The 23,310-nt window shown below is 43.4% G+C and overlaps 9 protein-coding genes across 9 annotated transcripts; 3 read left to right on the top strand and 6 right to left on the bottom strand.

Annotated features, from left to right (window-relative positions):
• Nucleotides 1-213: 213 nt before the first annotated feature.
• O0I10_007071 (uncharacterized protein) lies at nucleotides 214-1,318 on the bottom strand (the record flags this gene model as incomplete). Its single annotated transcript, XM_058487091.1, has 3 exons — nucleotides 214-459; nucleotides 524-864; nucleotides 925-1,318. 3 exons carry the CDS (start codon nucleotides 1,316-1,318, stop codon nucleotides 214-216), a joined length of 981 nt encoding a protein of 326 aa, XP_058342168.1.
• Nucleotides 1,319-1,665: 347 nt separating this feature from the next.
• On the bottom strand, nucleotides 1,666-2,631 carry O0I10_007070 (uncharacterized protein; the record flags this gene model as incomplete). Its single annotated transcript, XM_058487090.1, has 2 exons — nucleotides 1,666-2,055; nucleotides 2,134-2,631. The coding sequence occupies 2 exons, from the start codon at nucleotides 2,629-2,631 to the stop codon at nucleotides 1,666-1,668; spliced, it is 888 nt and encodes a 295-aa protein (XP_058342167.1).
• A 387-nt stretch (nucleotides 2,632-3,018) lies between these two features.
• On the top strand, nucleotides 3,019-6,021 carry O0I10_007069 (uncharacterized protein; the record flags this gene model as incomplete). The annotated part of the gene is made up of 10 exons (XM_058487089.1): nucleotides 3,019-3,146; nucleotides 3,212-3,287; nucleotides 3,350-3,469; nucleotides 3,546-3,722; nucleotides 3,775-4,017; nucleotides 4,073-4,375; nucleotides 4,443-4,842; nucleotides 4,898-5,009; nucleotides 5,070-5,198; nucleotides 5,259-6,021. The coding sequence occupies 10 exons, from the start codon at nucleotides 3,019-3,021 to the stop codon at nucleotides 6,019-6,021; spliced, it is 2,451 nt and encodes an 816-aa protein (XP_058342166.1).
• A 1,079-nt stretch (nucleotides 6,022-7,100) lies between these two features.
• O0I10_007068 (uncharacterized protein) lies at nucleotides 7,101-8,114 on the bottom strand (the record flags this gene model as incomplete). Its single annotated transcript, XM_058487088.1, has 1 exon — nucleotides 7,101-8,114. The coding sequence occupies one exon, from the start codon at nucleotides 8,112-8,114 to the stop codon at nucleotides 7,101-7,103; it is 1,014 nt and encodes a 337-aa protein (XP_058342165.1).
• Nucleotides 8,115-9,961: 1,847 nt separating this feature from the next.
• On the bottom strand, nucleotides 9,962-11,958 carry O0I10_007067 (uncharacterized protein; the record flags this gene model as incomplete). Its single annotated transcript, XM_058487087.1, has 8 exons — nucleotides 9,962-10,148; nucleotides 10,200-10,257; nucleotides 10,331-10,750; nucleotides 10,814-11,215; nucleotides 11,296-11,431; nucleotides 11,491-11,639; nucleotides 11,729-11,825; nucleotides 11,908-11,958. The coding sequence occupies 8 exons, from the start codon at nucleotides 11,956-11,958 to the stop codon at nucleotides 9,962-9,964; spliced, it is 1,500 nt and encodes a 499-aa protein (XP_058342164.1).
• A 1,285-nt stretch (nucleotides 11,959-13,243) lies between these two features.
• O0I10_007066 (uncharacterized protein) lies at nucleotides 13,244-14,824 on the top strand (the record flags this gene model as incomplete). The annotated part of the gene is made up of 1 exon (XM_058487086.1): nucleotides 13,244-14,824. One exon carries the CDS (start codon nucleotides 13,244-13,246, stop codon nucleotides 14,822-14,824), a length of 1,581 nt encoding a protein of 526 aa, XP_058342163.1.
• A 319-nt stretch (nucleotides 14,825-15,143) lies between these two features.
• O0I10_007065 (uncharacterized protein) lies at nucleotides 15,144-18,557 on the bottom strand (the record flags this gene model as incomplete). Its single annotated transcript, XM_058487085.1, has 11 exons — nucleotides 15,144-15,376; nucleotides 15,471-16,270; nucleotides 16,359-16,769; nucleotides 16,881-17,089; nucleotides 17,162-17,260; nucleotides 17,317-17,433; nucleotides 17,529-17,562; nucleotides 17,629-17,745; nucleotides 17,812-17,952; nucleotides 18,038-18,230; nucleotides 18,302-18,557. The coding sequence occupies 11 exons, from the start codon at nucleotides 18,555-18,557 to the stop codon at nucleotides 15,144-15,146; spliced, it is 2,610 nt and encodes an 869-aa protein (XP_058342162.1).
• A 426-nt stretch (nucleotides 18,558-18,983) lies between these two features.
• Nucleotides 18,984-20,566, bottom strand: O0I10_007064 (uncharacterized protein; the record flags this gene model as incomplete). The annotated part of the gene is made up of 5 exons (XM_058487084.1): nucleotides 18,984-20,109; nucleotides 20,171-20,208; nucleotides 20,265-20,288; nucleotides 20,351-20,474; nucleotides 20,532-20,566. 5 exons carry the CDS (start codon nucleotides 20,564-20,566, stop codon nucleotides 18,984-18,986), a joined length of 1,347 nt encoding a protein of 448 aa, XP_058342161.1.
• Nucleotides 20,567-20,828: 262 nt separating this feature from the next.
• On the top strand, nucleotides 20,829-23,034 carry O0I10_007063 (uncharacterized protein; the record flags this gene model as incomplete). The annotated part of the gene is made up of 2 exons (XM_058487083.1): nucleotides 20,829-21,202; nucleotides 21,270-23,034. The coding sequence occupies 2 exons, from the start codon at nucleotides 20,829-20,831 to the stop codon at nucleotides 23,032-23,034; spliced, it is 2,139 nt and encodes a 712-aa protein (XP_058342160.1).
• Between the last annotated feature and the right edge of the window lie 276 nt (nucleotides 23,035-23,310).

The following is a 23,310-nucleotide window of genomic DNA, read 5'->3' as shown; positions in this document are numbered from 1 at the left end:
GCTGATATAAGCAAATCTTAGCCTTCGCTACCAAAGATTACAGTAGTACACGGGATCGGCGTAGCATAAGTATTGTAGTAGGTTATGTTGCTTTATTGAATGCATGCATCATGTGGATATCAATGTCAAGGTGGTACATAAAAATGGGATAAGGTTGTATCTACAATGGTGTAATAGTAAGATGGAAGATATACAAAAGAAGAGAATAGTATTCTAAATGTTGTTTGTGGCCAGCCATTCTTTAAGTTGTTCTATCACGAGAAAAGTCACGACGGTATGAGGACCCAGCCGAACAAAAGCTGGCATCCATCCTTTAAATAATGATGTTACGCCTTCCTTTTCAACCATGTGGATCATCATTCGCCATGGACGTTTGACGCTTGTGTCTTCAAAATGCGTGTTCATGATTCGCGTCTTGACTACGTCCAAAGGAGAGCATACGGTGGTTGCTATCAATGCCTAAAATAGAGATCCCATGTATTAGGCATCATGGACAAAGAAAATGAAAAGAATGAAAACTTACCGCTCCCAAACTTGCAGCAAAATGGGCCATTAAGCCCTCGTTGCCATGGAGATATCCAATTGCCCAATCCTTGAACATATCATAGCTCGTCATCTGAGACACAGTCATAAGCACGGCACGATTGGTGCTTGATCCAATACCACGTGCCAATACACGAGGACTTTCTTCACGGCATATGCGTACAATTCCATCAATGGCATTCTTGTAGTTGCGACGTTGAGAAGGTGGTAGTTGACCATCGTTTTGCATTCGTACATTGACCACATCGCTTGGATTGCCAAACGCACCACCAAGGATACCGGCAGCTGTCGAGCAAAACAGCAATTGACCAAAGGTAGGTTCTATAATGAATCATCGTTAGTAAATACGTATCATCACCATGGCAACCAAAGTCAACTTACTGTCATCGCCTGCAACAATCCCTTTAAACTTGTCATACAACCCGAATCGGATGGTTGAATAAGTCCCTTGTCGGAGCAAGCTAGCTGAAAGTCCATTGTATAAAGCCTTCACCCCTTCCGTTCTTGATATCCACCACATGGTATGTATCATGGGACGTCGACCTTTTCTAGTAGCAGCAGCAAAGAATACTTGTTGTTGCTGTGGTTGTTGTTTTCCAATTGTCGTTTGTAGTCGCACTTTGGTGAGATCGAATGGATGGGATACAAGCGTGGCGACACAAGAAGCAACTCCTCCAATGAAAAATGGTGGTTGAGTTTTTGTTGCTGCATGATGACCATTCGCTGTTGTATTGGAAGGTATTCGAGGTGCAACGACACCCGATCGCAACGACATTGGGCACGATTAGCAAGAAAAAAAGACGTAGGATATAATATTGTGTGAGTCGCAAGAAAAAGAAAAACCTGAAATGGGGGTGGGTGATGGGGGGAATGTTTATTATAGATAATGTAAGTCTTATCAATGAACCATGTGGGGTGGGTTGTTGCCCATTTTGAGTTCCGGATGGTCCCGCTATAACAAATAAAAAACAAATGTGGCATCCAGAATCGAATTCCTATGGTGTTTCATTCAACGCATGCCGATTTTTCGGAAACTATTGACTCATCATTACCCAAAACAACTCTTCATGAGGATGCAAATGCTTTTATATGATATGATTGGTATGACTATACTATAAACGATTACTTCTTGTTGACCTTCTTGCCACCAGCCTTTTGTGCAGTTTTCTTGTTGCCACCAGCAGCCTTTTTACTTACAACCTTTTGCTTCTCGGCTTCTTGCTTCTTTTCAGCTCCTTGCTTCTTTTCGGCTGTTTGCTTCTTTTGGGCTACTTGCTTCTTCTCAGCTGCTTGCTTCTTTTCAGCTTCCTCTTTGGCTGCCTGCTTTGCAGCTTTCTTTGCATACTTTCTAGCCTTCAATTCAGCTCTCTTCTTCGCCTTTTCCTCTCTCTTTGCCTTTTGTTCTTCAGTTTCTTCAGGTTGTTCATCATCTAATTTGGTCTCAGGCTCTTGTTCTTCCTTGTTGTTTTCAGCTTCCAGGTTTGTCAGGTATCTCTCACGGCGTTTGTGAGTCTAGATTCCAAAATCACGTGGGATAAGCTTCCATGTTCCCTCATGTCATTCCCATATCCATCCAATCAATTCAATTACCTTGCTGTTAAGATGAACATCGACTTGTTCAGGTGTCTTGAGCACCTTATCAGGGCAAATGCCGCATTGGAACGTGGTAACCATCTCTTCATCCTCATCATCCTCTTCCTCTTCATCCTCTTCCATTTCCTCATCCTCATCCTCATCGTCCACTTGATCTTCTTCAATATCCTCATCATCAGAGCTGTCATTGTCCTCGTTATCCTCTCCATTGGCAATGGATTCCATACGCGAGAAACGATTCTTGGGTGATTCATCATCATCGCTATCACTTTCTTCTGAGGATTCTTCTTCATCTGATTCCTCTTGCTGTTCCTCTACTTTCTTTTGTCGCTTAACTTGTTGTTGTTGAGCACGAGTCTCGGATGTATCAGCTTGACGTTTCTTGTTGCCTTGCTTGGCGACAGCAGCTGTAGGCTTAGCTGGTGAGGAAGCCTTTTTTGGTGCATTCTTGGCATTGCCGGCTTTGTTTTTACGTTGTGCTGCAGGACGTGCCATTGTGTGGTGTACGATCGAGTGAAGAAATGGGGATCGAAACTTTTTGGTGAAGAAGCTGGGAAAGCTCTCAACTGGTGGCTGAGACTAAGTTTGCACGCACATAGTAAGTCCTTGTTGCATGAATACACGTGTCCCTCTCTCTCTCTCTTCTCTTCCCCTTCTTACAACCAACCATTACGCACAACCATGCAACAAACCAGTGGCCATTCATTGTCAAGGGATACAATAGTCGAAATGACTGCAGCTTCTTGTTATCGGTTCTCATGTCGGCATATTACGATTCGCTCTCTTTGACCCCCAGCAGCAGAGACAACAACCGGTTGAAAGCTCGGTTTCAGTGACCCCTGCTGTACAAACACGCCTTTCTTTTCTTCCATTCATTCCAACATGGTGCGCATTACCGAAGCAGAGCTTGTTCGCAAGATTGGACGGGCTGAGCGTGGTAGACGTATGCCTTACCTCAGTGCTGTATGCGAGTCGATGGGCTGGCCCATTATTTCCGAAGGCGTCACCGAGTATGTAACACAACATTGTATGTTAACGCATTACCATTCATCCATATTACTATCATCATCATTAGATATACCAAAGGCTTAAGAACCAATTGCTATACGATTAAGGATGAGCGATATACAACAAGTCTGGCCATGTCTAAGGTAAATGCCATTGTTGTAAATGTGTCCTAGCAACATGACACTCAACTTGAACACTGAAATAGGAACTTAATATGTTGGCGATTGGCTCAGCGTATAAGCAAACGGCAGGTGGATACAATTTATACTTCGTACGGGACACGCTTGAATCGAAGGCATTGTCTACTATGGGACCACGCTTTGAGGTATGATGACGACGTGGCGGATTTATGGATAAGCGTACACAGCATAGGCTACAACATGGCTTTTCTTGTTCTTTAGCATACACAAGTGGAAAAGATGGATATTCCAATCCATGCTCTCGATTGGACCGGTTCACACTTATTGGTTGGCTCAAGAAATGGCATCACTCAGTTATACGCTGTGCGTCATGATGATACTACGGAGAACATGCTACGCCTTATCCTCATTGCAGAATACACGGCACCTCCAAAACAGGTTTGTGTAACTTGAAAGCAGAGTTTATGGGATGATCGCTTACATGAATCAGTTATCCATGGTGGGCCAATACGTTCCCAGCAATTATCCTATCAACAGCATCATCCATTCAGCATCCTTTGCACCGCTTTATTCACCTGAATATGTGTACGAGCAATGGCAGCCAATGGGCCAATTTGGAACACACGCTACCGAATCATCTGGAAATGCATCGACATGTTTCCTATCAAGCTTTGGTAACCATATCAATATTTGGGATGCTCTCAGTGAACAAAAACCAGCATTATCCTACAAGGTAAGACCATGTGACCAAAGATCGATGATCCAATATTCATAAAAGATTACCACAGGTCGATGAAACGCCCATGAATGTTGCCAATTGGTCACCCCATGCTCCACAGACATTGATTGTCACTGGTGGATGTGATAAGGCTCTAAAGGTGATTGATACAAGAGTTCCTCCTTCAGCAGCTATTGTGTGGCGAGCCGAGAATGCCCATTCAAGACCTATTCGTGATGCTCAATTCAACCCGTTTATTCCATATTGGATTGGCACTGCAGGAGAAGATTGCTTAGCCCAAGTATTTGATCTTCGTTCCACTTATCATGCACCCGTCGCAAGGATTGCTGGACAAGAAAGTATTGTTCGATCGGTAATAAGAAAATCATATCCATACTCAGTACTCCCGTCAACTCACATTATCTACGTATACAATGTAGCTATCATGGTCGAACATGCGGCCTGAGAACTTTATGACAACATCCAATGATGGCACCATGCGCATGTGGATGCTTACTCGTGATAGCGTGTCTGTGGCCGATGCTCATGCTCGTACTGCAAAATGGAGTAAAAAGGATACGCCACCTTCCAGCATTCGACCTGATCAAAAAGCGCTATGGCAACGATGGCTTAATTCTTCAATCCCAGCACCATGGAGTGAGTACAACAAACATCAGTATTACGGCGATGAGGATGATCCGTGGGGAAACAGCTTATATGGTGAACCCGATACAATGATGGTGCCCAGTGCTATTGGTATTGGTGAATGGGGTCGCCAGGAAAACTTGCCTGTATTCGTGGGTGAGGATATTGAGACTGCCAATGGAGCCGTGTGTCGTGGTATGTAGCTAGCTCTTCCCAATGTTATGATAGCATACTAATTGTATATATATAGTCATGGCGTCCAAGACCAAAATATCAGGCTATTACGGGATCACAAATCGAGGTCAAGTGCTGGCGCAAACGATTAGGTTGGAGGACCATGAGAATCTCAAATTCAAGTTCAAGTAAGGCTTGATGAATACAATGCTTGTGCATATAGGATAACTCATGCATCTATTTTTCAGATTCGATAAGAAAACGGATCCAATTGCTCGACAGCTTGAATATGACATTTACGTACGGCATATTGAAGATGCACGCCAAGAATTGGAGAAGCTGAAACAGGTGGAGCTGCATGATCCTGATCGAGCAAGGTAGAGTAAATGTGGTGTGATCTTTAGAATTACTTGTGCTAATTTACATGTTCTTCACAGAGAACGACACACGCAAGTGGACTATTTTGAAGATTGTATGCAAGTCCTACCACCCATCCCAAAAGAATCATGGGCCATGGATTCTATACCGAGTGAAGCCGAATGCAAACGAAGGCTATGGACTGATGAAGATCGATGGGAGCTGGCGGTATCCGTTTTCCAACGGGATCTTGAATATTGGACTTATCGATTACCTCCTGGATATGAAACTTTGAATGGATTTCCTTTGGATGCCAAGGATATGACAGCCAACACAGCTGCCGAAGTTGAACGCCCTCTTTCATTGACGCCTGAGTATTCTGATAACAATGCTGATTCAACACCACTTTCCACCTCACCTTCAGCACAAAATGCAAGCCCTGTCATAGGTGACGATCAAAGCCTATCACCAAAACCATCGCATGAATCTTTGCGTTCACCAAGTCATACGCCATCATTCAAGTCACTAGCATCGTCATTACGCAGCACACCTACTTCACCAACCATATCCTCACCTAGTGCTCATTCAAATCCTAATTTGGAGACATCAACAACCCCACATCAACGCCACGGATTACAACGTCTCGCTACTCGAAGTAAAACGCTGCGACGTATGTTTACTAAGCGATCCGGCAGCAAGTCATCACCAACATCAGCTACTGCTGAACAACAACAACCACCACCCCTACCAGCAAAAAGTGAACAGGAGGAAAATGAAGTTGTTCCTGATCCACCCAGAAGACAACGTACCATTCGACGCAACGCCTTATTTGGACCATCATAATCAATAGAGTTACATATACAAATAAATGCGTGTAGCCGGGCTGCTCACTTCGCTCTTAATCATTCGATTTCTCAGTGAATACCTTAACATCATCTTTTGGATTACATAGTCCTTACATCCATAATGCTCTTATAATAAGCTTGCACATTTATACAACCACATCACATGTCGTAGTATCCATATTCAAGGAAGCCTGAAATCCTTTGCTATTATCTATATTTGCAGTAAGACAGACGGCCTTTGTAATGATCAACAACCTAGAAACACTGTTTATTCATTACACCAATTAAGAAAGCTTAACGTTAATCCTATGTTCTAGGTACCCTGCTCAGTTAAATATCCCACTAATAGAGCCGTTGGTGATAGTGCTTGTCTTGGTTCATTGTAAGCTTAACTCATTGTGTTCAAGGAAAAGCGAGCTGTGATATAATGAATGCCACGAGTACATGAGCATACCATGCTTACTTGTGCCAATCTCCAACTAATGTTATCTTACGCAACCTTATATAAGAATGAATCATGATCCATACGGGCTATCATTGGCGGGCCTTGTGTGAGGGGAAGATCCTTCATGCACTTTCCACCCAATAGGATTGGCCCTTCAGTCCCGGTTTTGTTACACAACCAAGTCCTTCTGCATCTTTGGCTTTCTCAGGGTTGGGGTACTTTACAATGAACAAAGACCACTTGTACTATAGCATCACGCTTACAGCGAGCATAGTGGAAACATAAAGACAGCTTTAACTCAAGATTTTACAATGAAGGGTGGTGTCTTTAAGAGGACAAAGCTGCTCGCTGTAAGCGTGATGCTATAGTACAAGTGGTCTTTGTTCATTGTAAAGTAGCTGGGTGCTGACAGAGCCAAAGAGGCAGGGTGGACCTGTTCGTGTAACAGAGGCAACAAGAATGCATTAAGCTGAGGGTCAATGCATGACACTTGTACACTATTGGATAATAGTTGATGAATTGCCAGCTAATAGTCACGTCCCCCCACTTGCAAATGTTACCCAATCCACTGCATGTGAACTATGCTCCTGCTACAGATAATAATCTCCATGCTTTTACATCATTGTTTATTACTATGCCTTTTTCAATTGTTGTTGTTGTTGGTATTCATCAGCAATGCGTCCTTCTCGTTTCCATTTGTAAGCAGCTATGCCTGCTCCAGGGCCTAGGAAAAGTGATGCCACTAGCAGAAACAGTGTACCACGCTTGAAACCATCTTCAATGCCAGCCCAGTATGCCATGGTACCAACAACGACAGAGATGTCAATGACGAGCATGTAGGTAATGGGGTCGTCGTGCCAATTCTTGTTCCAGATGCCATAGTAACGGATTAACAGGATATAATGCATGAGCATGAATAGCGTGCCTAAACAAGCCCACAGTGTACGCAAGTTGTCACGTGAACGTTGAATGGATTCCTGTTGCTTTTGGTCTTTTGTAAGCTGAGAAGCAATGAGAGGTACAAAGCATTCGAAAGCAGTGTACACTAATGGTGATATCAAAAATGCTCCAATGATATTATGCTGCCACATTGAACGAGTTGGAACAGTGAGCATGAGCACAGGGGTTACACATTGGCCAAACACTGCTGCAAGAGTGACACCAAGAATGCGTGCATGGTGGATAGGCTGTGGTTTGTACTTTGAGCTGCAAACGCCGTAAACAGGTACCCACAACAACGGGAACATAATCCCCGCCCCAATGATATTGCCACCAAGCAACAAGATGCCTGTATACAAGGAAAGACCCAATCCACCGCCACGACGTGCACATTCTATCGACATGGAAGCGAACGCCGTAGTAGCTGCAGCTATTAATTCGAGTGTCAAGGGCGCTGCTTCATTGATCGCATGGCTACAAAAGTGTACAAGAACACAACCAACACGATTCAAAAGGCTGGGTAAAAATGTTGGTGCATCGTATGTGGAAGTCAGGAACGCTGGGTCGCGACACTGCAGGCGAGTATGGTTATTGAATGGAGCAAGTACTTGTGCAATATAGGACCAGAGTAGGTATCCCAATGGAGCCGTCAGCAAATACGCCAAAGTGGTTGTCACCGATTGATGGTTAGCTTTGGTGGCCGTCATGTTTAGAGGATGACAAAAAGAAAAAAAGGAGAGATTTATATAAGACCACTGCAGCTTTTTCTCCTTGAAATGCCGAGATGGTCCCCGCGTATACTTAACCTTTGGCATTTGTACTTTTCCCTATCTTTTCATCTTATCATGCTCGATCGGTGTATGTATTTCATTACTCAAAGGAAAAGGCATGGTGCCTTCTCCTCACACACACACTTTCAATGAATGGCGGTACAAATATCGGGTCGATTACATTGTTTAGTATAATGCCGATCTTGTTACGTCAACCCATGCATAAATTCGCTATTAGTCATAAAACGGCCGACAGGTCACATCATTGATCAAGGCATAATGCTGGCCTGTCGGCTGCAATCTTCAGGTTACAAGTATACAATAATAGGGTGTATTGCTTTTATATGAGAGTTCCAAGGAAGCTTAACAGCATTGTGGTGGTATCTATAATGGTTTGAAGGTGATGCTAATTGAGATTCTCTGAGTATCTTGTATCCGCTGCTCTCATGCAAAAGATAAAAATACGCGTACTAAAGTGATCGTAGCAATAAACTGCCAGTCAACAATTCCTTTGGATGATGATGGAAGCTTATTGTTATCTTGTGTTTCTAATTGCAAGGACCCATCTCTTACTATGCACTCCATACATGGACCAAATAGTGCATGTAACCAAAGGCCATGACGTAGAAGTAAATCCACTCCATATGGTGCTGCCATAATATCATTCCCATCGTTGTTGGAGAGAACTTCAACATCTTTCCTCAGCGTCCTTCATCTTAGTATATCCCAATGTTGTATTAACAATCAAACTTTATATCAATAACGACAATGAACAATGAGCTAATATCTTGTGCTGCTGGTGATGCTCGTTTCTTATGTGTGGATTGAAGCTAAATACAACGTAATGAATATTCCTTGTACACGTCGTCGTAATTATTGGTGGTCTTCCCCTCGGGTTTGGCCATTTGTTGCTATCGCGTACTTGGCTGAATCAATGATGATATGATGTGGAAGTGTAGCCATCACCGTAGTACCCTTGGTCATTGATCGATGATCCGCTGCTGCTACTTTTTACGTACATGATGCTTTGCGTCACCAAAGTCTGTGGCTATGTTGTAACAATGTTGGATATCGCCAGGTGTTGTGTACTGGTTGTGATCCGTATTATGCAAAAGGAAGGAAGTTGATGAATCAAGAGAGTTGATGCTAGCATGTCGAAGAGCTCGTAATACGCAATGTGTCGATCCTCGTGTCCACAATCAGAATGGTCCATCCGTAACATGTAAAAGAAGCATGGTGTTTGATAGATCATCCAATACATCCATTGCCATAATCATGTCGATCAGGGTATTGTAGCTGCTGCTTGTTGGTGTTGCTGTCCTCTTCATACACGTCATTCTCTCGAGCATTGGGTAGTTGAACGACCATCAATATCAGTGAGCAGCATGCCGGATCCTTCAACAACGCAACTACTGTGTCGTCCATGGTATGTTCTCTTGGCGTGAAAAGAACCATTGAAGCGCGGATGGCAAATGGCGTTGATGGGTTCCTGATGGTCTCATTTGAGTTGCACGATTAACGCTGCACTTGTTTCCTAGCCTACCTCGTTCTTTTACGTTTCAAGTATCGCTCTCTTGCCTCCAGCTTTCATGGCTACAGATTCAATGCGGAACATCGTTCGCTCATTGGAGTGAAAAGTACAAAGAAGAAGAAAGCTGAACCCCTCAACGCGACCCTTTTTAATGCGGATTTCAGACAACGACAGCTTCGCACCACATCTCACCCACCCCACATCACATTTCCATGTATTGATTGCTTTCATGATTAAACCATAATGTCGTAAATTAGCAGCACTCTATGAAAGGCTCTATTGAAGTTGATTCTTCAGCCGTATCAATAGATCTAGGGACTTCATAATCACGCGCGTTCATGAGAAAGCTTATAGAGAGGGGGATTACAACAAACAAAGCTATAAACTGCCATGGAAGGATACCTCTTAATGGTGCTGCAATCCAATCAATATTTTGCGCTCTAATGTAAATGGATGAGTGATGATGTTAATAAAGAAATGGGCGCTCTTACATTGACCATATTACGCCTGCTGTCGCTGGTCCTGCAGCCAAAGCCATTCCAAGACCAACTATGTATTCATGCAACAAATGAATCCTATTAGTGCTATAATCCAGCGATGGCTCAAAGTGTTATGCACTTACAACTGGTACATCCATTGATGGTACCTAATGTGGATGGCCGTGAAGATGCTGCATTGTTAACCAACACCATGCTAACAGCGCTGGTCATATTATCAAGTGATGTGATGAGAGATATCAAGACAAGAGCTGAGATCCACACCCATAGCCTTTTGTTATCCTTGCTGCTGTTACCAGCATCAATGGATCCCATATCGTAAATACAATGAATCATTCCCGATATGCTGAAGCTGATTGCAATCCCAATAAGCAACATGCGTAGCAGATGCAAGTTGCTGAATCGCTTGGTGAGCATGGGTAGAATAGTGAATTGGGCGACCACTTGCCACACGCCGGCGTAGAAAAAGGTTGATCCAATGTCAGATGGTGAAAATCCTAGCCCACCTTGATGCACGTTCCAAGCTGTCCATATAGCAAATAGTGCTATTGGAAAGAGTCATTCATTAGTAGTAGCAATCATCGGCTATGCCTTATCCGATACGTTACTTTGATAGTACAAGCTGTAAAATCCATTGAGGCATTTCATGTTGATACCAAGGAAAATCGAGCGTGTAAGCGATTCCCTTAATGATCTGAATATCCCCAATGCCTTTCTCTTCGATTTCTGATCTTTCAATGGCGGCGATGATATCCGATTTTCAAACGTCTTGTAGCTTGCTCTTTTGTTTAACATAGTATGGGACTCCAGCGAGGAATACGTTTTTGGGTTCATTGTACATGGCGGCGCAGTCTCTTCGAGAATGGCAAATGTACATGCAGCTACCACCGTGGAGATACAGGTGGATGTAAAGCATGGCAGTATATAAGGGTACTTTACAAGAAAGTCTTTGAGCCAACTAGTGGTGGACAACATCTTTGGGTATTGCGTCGCTGGATCCATCAAGAGTGCTTTGAAAGAAAAAATGGTTGCTTCGTATTAATAACGATGCCGCATTGTTCTGTTTCCATACACAGGCAAGTATACTTACATCCTATCAAAGGTCCTACAGCACACCCTAGACCAACTCCCAATTCAAGAGTAGACATGGCAAGCGAGCGTTGCGTATTGGTGTGATGGATTGTGATTTCTGATACGAAGCATCTTAGAGCAGGCAAACTGCCATCCTATGCAAATGTATGCATGAAATGAGACGTTGCAGCTGTACTCATTTGCATTGACTTACCAATAGCCCCAAAAGGAAAGAAGATGAAATGATCCACGTTATGGATTTTGACATGCCAAGCATAAAAATACTCATAGCTGATCCTCCAATGCTCAAAAGTATTACGGGTCGTCTGCCAATGCGATCAGAGAGCATACCCCATGGCATACCTTTGATTGAAAAAAAAGACATGTCGTTTAAGCTTAGTGTGCATGATCTTGCTGTTTATGCATAACTATGCAGTGAGTTGTGTGCTTACTGGAAATGCAGATACCAATGCACGTTGCTGCACGAATAAGCCCAACATAAAAACCCACATTGTCCTTTATGATCGAGCTATTAAGATCCTGGACCATCTTTTTATATGCCCAAACGTCAAGACAAGGTTAATAAAGGCATTGTGATAAAAGGCTGGGATCAGAAAAGGTGGCTACTTACAAACACTAGAAAGGGTAGGGGCACACTAAAGGCAATAGCAGACTTTTTCATGTAAGCGAAATTTCATAGTACAAGTGAACCATGTTGTACGCTTACTGTTGTCTGGCAGAAGAAGGCGAGCAATATCTGCTTATATGGAAAGTCGGTGTCACGTCCATGTACCATGGTGGCTAAAGGAAGCCCTTTGTAAATACAGGAACCAAAATCAGGAAGAAAGACGACAAGAGACAACCCATGTATGATTAAAATAAAAAGGTTTCATTTATCAGGCGTCCCTGCGAGACCGTGTCGATCGTATGTACATGATACTTCATCGTAGGTGAAGCAACAACCGTTTCATGATACAATGTTTACTGATCCGAATGCCGTGTCACGTTACTATTTGGACGGAGTACATGTTGTGCTTTACTTTCCAAGTATCATACTATGATAAATTTCATCAAGGCTCATGAAGGTATGGAAGATACATGGATGGGGTCGGAATTAAAGTATATCCGAAAGTGCCAGAATTTTTGGAAGCATGATTTGGTCCACGAGTACAACTGCCAATATGTGTCGGAAGCTGGGATTGGATTGTCGATCACTTCAAATGTGTGAAAGGCGAACAAATTGATTGCTGTGAAGGATGTTGCCTTCACTTTACAAAGTTAATTGGTGGAAAGAACATACATGATAGTATCTGTACATGTTTTATGCGGAGGAAAAAGGTCAATTGGGGAAATTCAACTACGCTATTATGAGAAGGAGGAGATGATGACGGATGGAGTGCGGCGGATAAATGAACACAGTTACCGATTAGATTCCTTTGTATCACTAACTATGAAAAGATTTATGTTTGTAATGCTTTTCAGTGTCTGATATTGGATATTATTGTACGATAGGTGTCAAATGTTGGTCGCCATCTTCAAAGGAATCACGCGACGTTGGTGGCTATCGTGTTTAAAGGTACCGAAAACTGGGTACAGCTGAGTCAATCGTCTATCCAGGAGTAAGGCTCGTGTCATTTATATCTCAAACAGGGTCCCCTTACTTTCTTATAGCGATTGCATTGTACCATATGGCGGCCCAATCCAAACAGAGTTTGGCATGTATTATCGATAAGGTATTCTGTTGCGCACTGCCCTCGCTGTGAACTTTCTCTTTGTCATTGTCGTACAGCGTGTGTTTGTGTGTATCACCAAATTGGTGGAAAGCCATTCTCTTTCTCTCTGAGTCAAGCCTGTTCTCTCTCTCTCTCTCTTTTCTCTCTCTTTCTTTTTCTTTGTAACCTTTTCCTCGAGCTACTCCGAGTCTCTTTTATTTTTCTTTCTTTTACAACTACTATTGCTAATCCGCCATGCCACACAGAGGAGCATTCGAACCCAAAGATGCCCGAGTCACCAACATGTACGAGGACGAAGACGACGATGACGAGTTGGACGATTGGAGTTTTACCAGTTCATCGGATGTGACGCCCCGTCCACGCCGCAAGCTGATGACAGGAACGCAAGCATTAGCCGAGTTTTTGATTACGACAAGTCCTGAAGAGTTCCAAAAGACGAACCCACCCAAACGCAGTTCCAACCTCTTCTTTCGCCGTCGTAAAAACAAGCATTCACGACAACCCTCTACACCAAGCACGACCGCTTCATCGATACGATCCTTTGCACCTAATACAGTACAGCGTATGAATCATATTGAAATCGTTGCCAATGATGGGCCACCTTCTACGTCTTTGGCTCGTATTGCGAGTAGAACAAAGAATGGATCATTGATTTCACGCACACCCGTTCCACGTAAAGGCATCAATACATCATCATCCAATGCAGCAGCAGCAGCAGCCATTACACCCAATGATCCAGGTCCAATTCTACCATCCAATCGTAGTATCAAACATCGAGAATCCAGCATTTACAGTGAATCCATTCGTCATTCCAAAAGTACCACTACCATGTCTGTTGCAGCCGCCAACACCAACAACAACAACAACAATGGCACCGTGAATAGCAACAATTATCCTTCGATTCGCGGCAGGCCGCTAATGCGTCATGATACTGGAACAACTGTATCCTTTGGAAGAAGAATGAGTGAGCATACCTTTGGTGGCACCATGTCAAATCCTGATAATTCGAGGAATATTGTGACAGCAGCAGCAGCTGTTGCAGGACCACCACCACCACCCCTACATCCCAGCATGCAACAACAACAACAGCAATATCGACAAGAACGTGATAAGAGAGCGACCGAAGCATTGGTTACACATATGGCTTCGCAAGAATTAGAGGTGATGGAAAAGGCATTGATCCAACGATTGGAACGATTTCAATTGGCCAAGATGGATAAACCAAGTGATACTGTTGCTGCTGGCTTGGCAACGGAGCATATCAAGGCACTACAAGCTTCGCTGGACGACCAGGCTGAAACAGACAACCTATTCAATCATCATCTTTCTTCACCCAAACGCCAAGTACGACATGTTCAAGTACAAACAATGACATCCTCATTCTCAGATGAATCGATCACCAAACCCAACAACAATAGCATGACAGCTGCTGCTGAGGATACCACCCATACCACCACAACCACCACCATTCATCATAACAACAACAATAACGCATCGAGACCTACGTCAGCCACATCCGAAAGTGAAGCATCGTTGGTCGAACAACTTCAACAACAATTAGCACATGAACGACAGCAACGAAGGCAGCTGCAGGCGGCGTTGGATGAGACATGTGATCATTTTGAAACATTGAGTGGATTGGCATACAAGAAACTACGTGAGCTTTGGGAAGAAAAGAATCATTGGGAGAATGCATGCATTGAATTACGAGAAAGGCTCTTCAGTACAAGTATGCTGGATCAATCTCATGTACAACCCCCCATGGATGATGCTCTTTCTGGATTCCCTGATAGTACGTACGATATAGATAAATAGTAATAAAAGTTACCACTTTCATCATATTATGATATCATATTCTTTGTTACCAACATTCAGGGAGGAGTCCGTGAGGATAACTACTACTAAAATAGGAGTGCTATGATATACAAGTGGGTGGCAAGGATGATGGTGGTGTCTCCTTTGCCACTGTACTCCCCACATAGGAGAAGAAGGGAAAACATGATGATGATTAAAAACACCTTTTTGTATTGCAGACTTGTATAGATGTAATATGTGTGTGAGTGAGTGTGTGAATTATAGAAAATGGATTGGTGCAGTATTATGTTCTATCTACAGAATGCTCGATAACATGTCATTAGAATGGGATGGGTTGCCGTCGAGTGATTGTAGCAGGAAGAGGAGGTGTAGGTGGTACAGAAATGGTGATTTTTTCATGATGTCGCTTGTCAAAAATATGCTGTGCTTCTTTGATGATGGATGTGAGCAGAATGCCGTCGCCTTGTTGTTGAGTGAATTGGATTCGAGCACAACGCTGGTGATGCGATACAAGGATTTCCATTCGAGATTTCACTATACGCGACTTGCCACCTAATACAAAAACATGATGTTGGATGTTAGGAGGACATTGCTGCATGTAGGGATGAATCCTTCTTCTTTCTCCCTCCCCCATCCACACACATACCTTGTGATTTTCGAATCTCAGCCTTGTACCTCACACCATGCTTGTCATTCTTTTCATACAATCGACTTTCAGAGACCTTATTCAGGACCGAATGTAGCTCATACAAAATGCTGGGTACATGTGTTTCATCTTGAATCACCAGTGAGCAAACTTTGGGTTGCTTGAAAAAGAAAAGATTTTGTATCCATGCGGTGGATGTCTTGTTGCTAGGATGACTTGGCTGTTGGTTATTATTATTATTGCTGGAGCTTGACGTGATGGTGGATGTTTCATCAGACATGAGACTTGGGGTACCAGCAGTGCAATTACTACTAGGACCATATCCTCCACTTTCGCCACCGCTGCTGCTTCTTCGGTCGAATGATTGGAATGATCCTTGACTTATACGACGACGCATGTCGTTATCTTGATTGGTTTCTTTCATTACAGGAGACGAAGGCGGAAGCAAAATAGAGTGGCGGACATTGCTACCATTTGCAGGATTGGATGAAGATGGCTGCTCAAAGATACCCATGTTGATTTGCTTTCGACGACCTTTTGTTGTAGCAGTGGTAGTACCAGTACGTCGTAAAGTGAATCCCTTTGATAGACGTGGTGAGAGAGTGCCATCTTGAGAAGGTGAACTTGTATCCTTTTTGTTGTCTGATGATACAACTGGGGTCTTGGAGGCTCGAAGCGTAAACATGTTTTTGAGTCGCATGGTGCCTGTTGTACGTTCACCTCCTTGATGATGTTGAGTTGCAGGTGCTGGTGCTGGTGGTAGCGGTAGAGGAAATGATGCAGGTGATAATGGTTCTACCCTGATGATGATGATGGTGATGATGGTACATGATGCGGTGTGTTAATAACAAGCATGATTTTGCATGTGTATTCGTGATGATGACTTACTTTTCTTTGCTTTGTCGTTTGGATAAACGCATGCGTCGGACTAGACGGTCATATAATGTAGGACTCTTTTTGATATCAGCGACACCATTATCAGGGGAGGACTCTAGTAATTCCTGTTGTTGGGGTGCTACACTAGTACGCTGCTTGACACGCATGCTCACTGCAGAATAACGACGATGAGGAGTAGGCAACTCTGGCATCCAGGGTGCTTCAGGGCGATAGCGATTTTGTCCTCCTCCTCTTCCTCTCTCAGCCATAGATCGACAATGACGAATAGGACGAATGGTATGATATCGATGCGTCTCTTCTTCCTCTTCGTTGCTGTCAGATACATTATCATCATGATCATTTTGCCAATAGCGTTCAGCGTGTTCTTGTAATAGCACATAGACAACCTTTTGCATGTTGGGTCTACATGTCAAAAATGTTCATGTTAGGGGCTTGCTTTGAGAAGGAGAATGATTCTAGTATGCATAGGCGTGTGTATGTATGTGTGTTGTAGTAAAAGTAGTAATAACTTACTCCTTGCTGATAAGGGCACGGACAACTGCATCGGGATTTGATTCTCCCCATAAGAACTTGATGGTCTCCAAAATTCGGTCATCAATCTCGGATGGATCTTGTACAGGTTGTTCGGTCGTTTGTGGTGAAGGCGGTACTGGAAATCGAGCTGGGTCACCCAACTTGTGCATATGCTCACGAAACCATGGATGAGCCATGATTTGTTTCATCTAGTAGTGAAAAAAGAAATGCAGGGTTAGTGTTCACCATGCATTGCTATGCTTGATCCTAATCCTACTTACATTGATGCGCTTATTTGGATCAACGACAAGAATACGCCGTAGCAAATCCTGTGCACTGCGTGATATATGATTGGGCATTGCATACTTGCCGGCCTTAACCTAAAGGTGCCATGGTAAGGAAAGCATGTTCAAAAGTGATGTATGTTAACATGTACCTTGTTCAATAGACTACGTATATTGTCGTCGTCAAATGGGAGGTGGCCAGCTAGGAGAGCGTAAAGAATGACACCACAAGACCAAATGTCTGATGCTGCACCATTGTAAGGCATTCCCTACAGCAAGGGTGGTGTATTAGGGCCATTTTCCCTCTTTCTTTTTCTCTTTCTTTCCCCTCATTCCTTTAAGCAAAAGCCATTCTATCCCTTACCGTGACGATCTCAGGACTGGCATAATGGGGTGATCTGTCATAATTAATATTGTTAATAACGAAAGGAAAGGATCATGGTGTGTGTGCATCTACTACTTACCCACAGCTTGTTTGCAGCATTGATTCTGCAGGCTGCAATGAGGCCATACCAAAATCGGCAATCTTGATATTATTACTGCTGTCGAGCAGAAGGTTTTCTGGTTTTAGATCTCTATGGCTGCAAACCACATGGTGGGTGTAAGGGTTCATCTGCGTAGTATCATCATTTGTATTTTTATCTTACCAAATTAGATGATGGTGGCAATAATCAAGTCCCAAGATCATATGCTGAAAATGACGTCGTGCCTCGTTTTCAGTGAGCCTTCCTTTGCTAACAAGGTATTCAAAGAGTTCACCACCTTCGACGTATTCAAGGATGATGTACCTGATTTTCAAGCATTAATGAGTGTGTGTGTGAGTGAGTGTGTGTGTGTGAGGGATGATAGCGGGGAAAAGTAAAGTAAACATACAAATTAGGTGAAGCTTCATCGTCGATAACATCCAAGAGACCCACAACATTTGGATGGCGTATAAGTTTCATGATGGCGATCTCCCGCCGCACAGCCTTTTCGATCGTCGGGTTAGCCGCCAAAAACGCCTTGCTGATAATCTTAATGGCTACATGTTCACCAGTGTATCGATGAATGCCAAGCTTGACACGGCCTATGAAATTGACCCATCATGATTTAAATGACCAAATTCCTAATGCAAAAGTAAAAAGAATACACATTTACCTGATGCACCTTTACCGAGGATTTTGCCAATGTAGTATTCACCTATGCATTTTCGGGGCGAGCTGCATGCGGAAAGTGTACCAGAGCTGCGACGTCGATCACGTAATGATTTGAGTGATTTGTTACGTGATAGGCTAGGTAAGATCATAGAAGCCCTTCGAGTAGGAGCTGGTGTATAAGAATGGCGATGTGGATTTGGTGGTGGTGGTGGTAGTGGCAAATCAAATGGATGTATACCAGCAGTCGGGTGAACCATAGTGGGTGAGAAAAATGAAAGAGAGAGAGACGAACAAGGATTTCTCCAGAAAGAAATAGTTAGAGCAACTAACAAAGGGGGTTGTTTGGGGGGACCAAATGTGTATGTGTGTGTATGTGAATATGGGTGAGAATTGCCCCGGACAAAGAAAGGATGTGAAGGGGTTGGTTTTCTTCATGCGAGGGCGGAGGAGGAACGGGAGAACGACTATATACACCATACAATGTTGAACCACTTGTCATGCAGCAAAAGCCTCATAGGAGTTAATCCATTGCATCCTTTCTTGTTTCCCCTTGAATGAAACCTCGCTCTCTCTCTCTCTCTCTCGTTCCACAACAAGCACTCTTTTTCTCCATATATCCAATCTCCTCGTAAAGAAAAGTGGCGTCTTGCATAAGAACTAGTTTATTCCATGTGGTATCCAATTCATTTTGCTATAGCTTTTCGACCACTCTTTCCTTGGGCTTCGATCCATCGTAATGAGTGCAAGTATTGAACACGTTGAATCAATTGCTGAGTGAATTGAGATGATGGTGCTTCTTCCTTTTCCAACCATTTGCGAAGTTGAAGGATGTCCTCAATGTCCGATACATGCCACCATTGTCTTTCTTTCGTTGTTGTTTTTGCTGGTCCAGGTCCAATGGCCACCACGCTGTATGCCCAAAATGGTTCACTGTTACGTGAATCAGCTCCACATCCACCATGCGCCGTAATCAAATCATTGAAAATCCAATATTCGTTGCCTTTGTTATCATATCCTGCTGGTTCCAATCGTTTGGTGCTTCTGTGTGATGCGATCGTCAATTCGAGATATCTTTTCTCCAATGCAAGTCGATTTTCATATATCTTTGAATCCTCTGAATTCTCACATCGTCGTCGTTCCACTCGTAATGCTGCTTCCACCGTCTTGTGTTCTTTGTTGTTCCCATCTGCCATCACCCATTGACGTCGTAGTTGTGAATGAAAGAGCAAGAGATCACACATCATTTGTATCATGTAAATGTGGTCAGTGGCTTTGAGCTTGGATGCATTCTTGAGTGCTTGTGAAAGATGATCATTGAATCCTGCCGCCAACAGTACAAAGCCGAGATCTTCCCAATGACTTGCTGTCAATCCATCCCGTTCAAGTTCTTCCACAAAGGTGATACGTGCAACATCGGCTGTCATGTATTTGTGGTCGGTCAATCCACGATCCTCCATCCATTCACGCATCACTTGAGTGCCAATAGCTTGCATCGTACGTGCACCTTTAAAGTAGATATCTTGTGTTGCCAATGCCGACGAAACAGGTGTTTCAATATAGCCTTGTTCCATACTCTGCAATAATTCGAGGGCGATGTTGATGCTCAATCGTTTGATACGCCAATTGCCTTGAACATTTTGCATGCTCGTGATAACACGTGAGTCGATATTGAAATGCTCTCCAAATCGGAATACAAATTCGCGTATTTGCAATCGAGCCCATATCTCTTCTTCTGAAAACTGAAGCGGGATCCGTGTAAACGTGGGTGGCTCGATAGGGTCGGTTTTGGTGAATGCAAAAGGACGGCTGCTATGCAACGCACATGTTAGAGATGATATACTAAGGTATGATAGGATGGATATGTATATACCTGGTCTTTAGCTGAGGCTTACTGTTGCCAGTGTTTTTCTTTCATATCAGAATCAGTATGCTTGAAAGTAGCTCATGGTTGTGTAACCATTTACCTTTGCTTTGTTCAAGGACAAGGACTAGCAACAAAAACAATAAATACAATGTATATATAAAGATCCATGCTGGTAAATAGATGTACCTTTTTGGGTGTTGTGGAGGAGGATTGGTTTTCTTTGTCTATGCGTGGCTTCTTGCTTGCAGGTGGTTCGACAAGTGATTCCTTGGCCCTGGCCTTGCCCTTATTGAGTGGGGTGAAGGAGAGTCTAACAATAGAATGAGTGTCAATGAGCGTATTGAGATGTATCCATTCAAGACATTACGTCGTCTGAAAGTATTTTTTTGTTGAGGTGGCCATGTCAATGAAGAATGGAGAGGAGGAGGAGAAGAAGAAGAAAGAGAAACAACGCGAGAACGCGCTGAGAGGAGAGAGAAAAATGAAAGAGCCTTTTTTGGGAATGGCGCGAAATGTCTCTGCGGTGGAACCCAACGAGAGCGCATCCACAATGTGTGCTGTTGTTCTAGATTAGCACATCATGCGTCGCTATTACTGTGGGTTGAGAACCCCTGTTGCATGGCTACCTCTCTTTCTCTTGTTTTTAACCCCTTTCTCCTTTGCTATGACCATCCAAGATCCCTTTCACACCTTGCATGAAAACACACCAGCCATTGTAGCTTCTTTTATTCACAAAGGCACCACCAACACCTTTGATTCAACATCAGCGTCATCATCACCACACATCACTATCGATAGGCGTATCATTGATCATCATGACAATAACAACCGTTTTGACTTGGAACTCAAACTCACTGCACATGAAGAGCCCATTGAGCTTGAACAACTGGAATTCGTCTTCCACATGGACATTGAGAATACAATCATGATGGCCGATGGCTTTCAGTGTTGGACACACTCACGAGAACTGGACAAGCTTGGTAGCATATCACCTATCTCAAGGACAGTGGCATGGTGGACCCAATTTGATCTCCAAGGGTGGGTTGGCAGCCATACACACATACATAGAGAGGGAGAGCGTTGTTCATTGACATTGTGATATTAGAGACTACAACTTTTACCAGTATTCAGGTCAAGTGGGTGTCATCCATTCCAACAGTTACACATACTTCCGCAATGCCAACACGACGGTGTTCGTGGGCTCATTATCCGAATCCAGTGGCTACACCTACTTTAAAGCCGACATCCCACACAATCAATTCACCATCTACAAGGACATCCAAGGCAAACGATTGGCAGCCGGCGAATCTCTAGAGTTACGATACCTGGTGACCCAACATACAGATTTGGATGTCATGTGGCAACAATACGCCGAGTATTACCACGACCATAGCGCTTTACAGCAACAGCAACAACAACAACGCCATTTGACAGGCTGGTCATCATGGTACAATTACTATGAACGAGTGACAGAAGCAGATGTCGTTCGAGTATTGGAAGCATTCAAGAGCTATGATTACAAGATTGATGTATTGCAAATTGATGATGGCTATCAGCAAGCGATTGGTGATTGGTTGGATGTGGATACCAAAAAGTTTCCAAGAGGAATGCACTTTTTGGCTCGAGAGATCTCGGAGGCAGGCTACATTCCAGGATTATGGTTGGCACCGTATGCTGTGGGATTCAAGAGCAGACTTGCCAAGGAGCATCCAGATTGGCTATTACGCGATGACAAGGGCAAGGTCGTAGTAGCAGGTCCCAATTGGGGTGGATTCTATGCATTGGATATCTACAATCAAGAAGCACGAGCGTATCTTCAAGAGGTGTTTGATCAAGTCTTGCATGATTGGGGTTATCGGCTCCTCAAGCTCGATTTTATCTTTGCAGCAGCCATGATACCACGATTGGGCAAAACACGAGGCGAGATTGTTTGGGATGCTGTCACTTTGCTCAATGAATTGACTCAAGGTCGTGCTTTATTATTGGGCTCGGGTGTACCACTCGCTGCTACATGGGGTCGATTGGATTATTGCCGTATCAGCAGTGATGCTTCGCCATTTTGGGATCATTCAGTCTTACGTTTGGCACATGTACGTGAACGTGTGGCTACGCATAATGCTCTCATGTCAACACTCCATCGATGGCCTATGAAACATATCTTTGGCACCGATCCCGACGTATTCTTTTTGCGATCCAATGATAACAAATTGACACCTGATGAGCGCTTCACCACTTGCACTGTCAACATGATTATCGGTCAGCTTACCCTCATGTCAGATGATATTACAAAGTACAACGACATCGAACATCAGCTCTATGCATCCACCTTTCCCAAAGTCCATGCATCGATCCAGCAAATGATACCCATTGGCCCAGACGTATTCAGGCTTGATTACACATGCAACAATCGTCGCTATATTTTGTTGATCAATTTGTCACCTGTGTTGTTCAAAACGAAGCTGCCTTTGGATGAAACAGTCGCTTACTACTTTTTCGAACAAAAGAATCCATTGGTGGATCAGCAAGGCCTCGATACCAAGGTGGCGTGGTACAAGCCTGAGCATGGAGATGAAATCCTCTTACGACCCCATGAAACGAGATCATTCATGTATATCACCGATCGCTTTGCTGGATCGACAGGGCATCTTGTGCCTGGATGGGATATTGAAACCTGGGATCAGGAACAACAAGGTCAAACAATCCGCATCTCGTTACGTAAAAACATCAAGTCGTCAGCTTTCAACATTTGGTTTACAGTGGATGATGGTGTTGCTCCTACAGTATTTGTGGATGGCACAGAGACCAAAGTAACAGTGATGCCGCAGGACAAGAGTGGGATTCATTTGGCAAAATGCTCCATTCAACAATAGGAAGATGCTTGTTTATACATATTTACTACCCTCATTTTGAAACGCTTTATGCAATAAATATTCCCCCTGTTTTAGAAACATTTCATCGCCTCTGTTTGTGTGCACTGCTCTAGTTGCATCTTTATTTGCCAAAGGTAGTCATCAACATTCTTCTCGAAAGTTTAAAGTATACCCATTAGATGCGCTATTGGCATTACAAGAAGCAAAGATGTAGTACATACACGAGGATAAAACTTTTAGTGAGATCGAATACGCCTCGTTTGACCTTTTCTTTAT

This window comes from Lichtheimia ornata (genome assembly GCF_029851405.1).
Source record: "Lichtheimia ornata isolate CBS 291.66 chromosome Unknown scaffold00033, whole genome shotgun sequence".
NCBI classification, from domain to species: domain Eukaryota; kingdom Fungi; phylum Mucoromycota; class Mucoromycetes; order Mucorales; family Lichtheimiaceae; genus Lichtheimia; species Lichtheimia ornata.
Note: the sequence above shows the minus strand (reverse complement) of the source record. Positions and strands in the feature narration are given on the sequence as shown.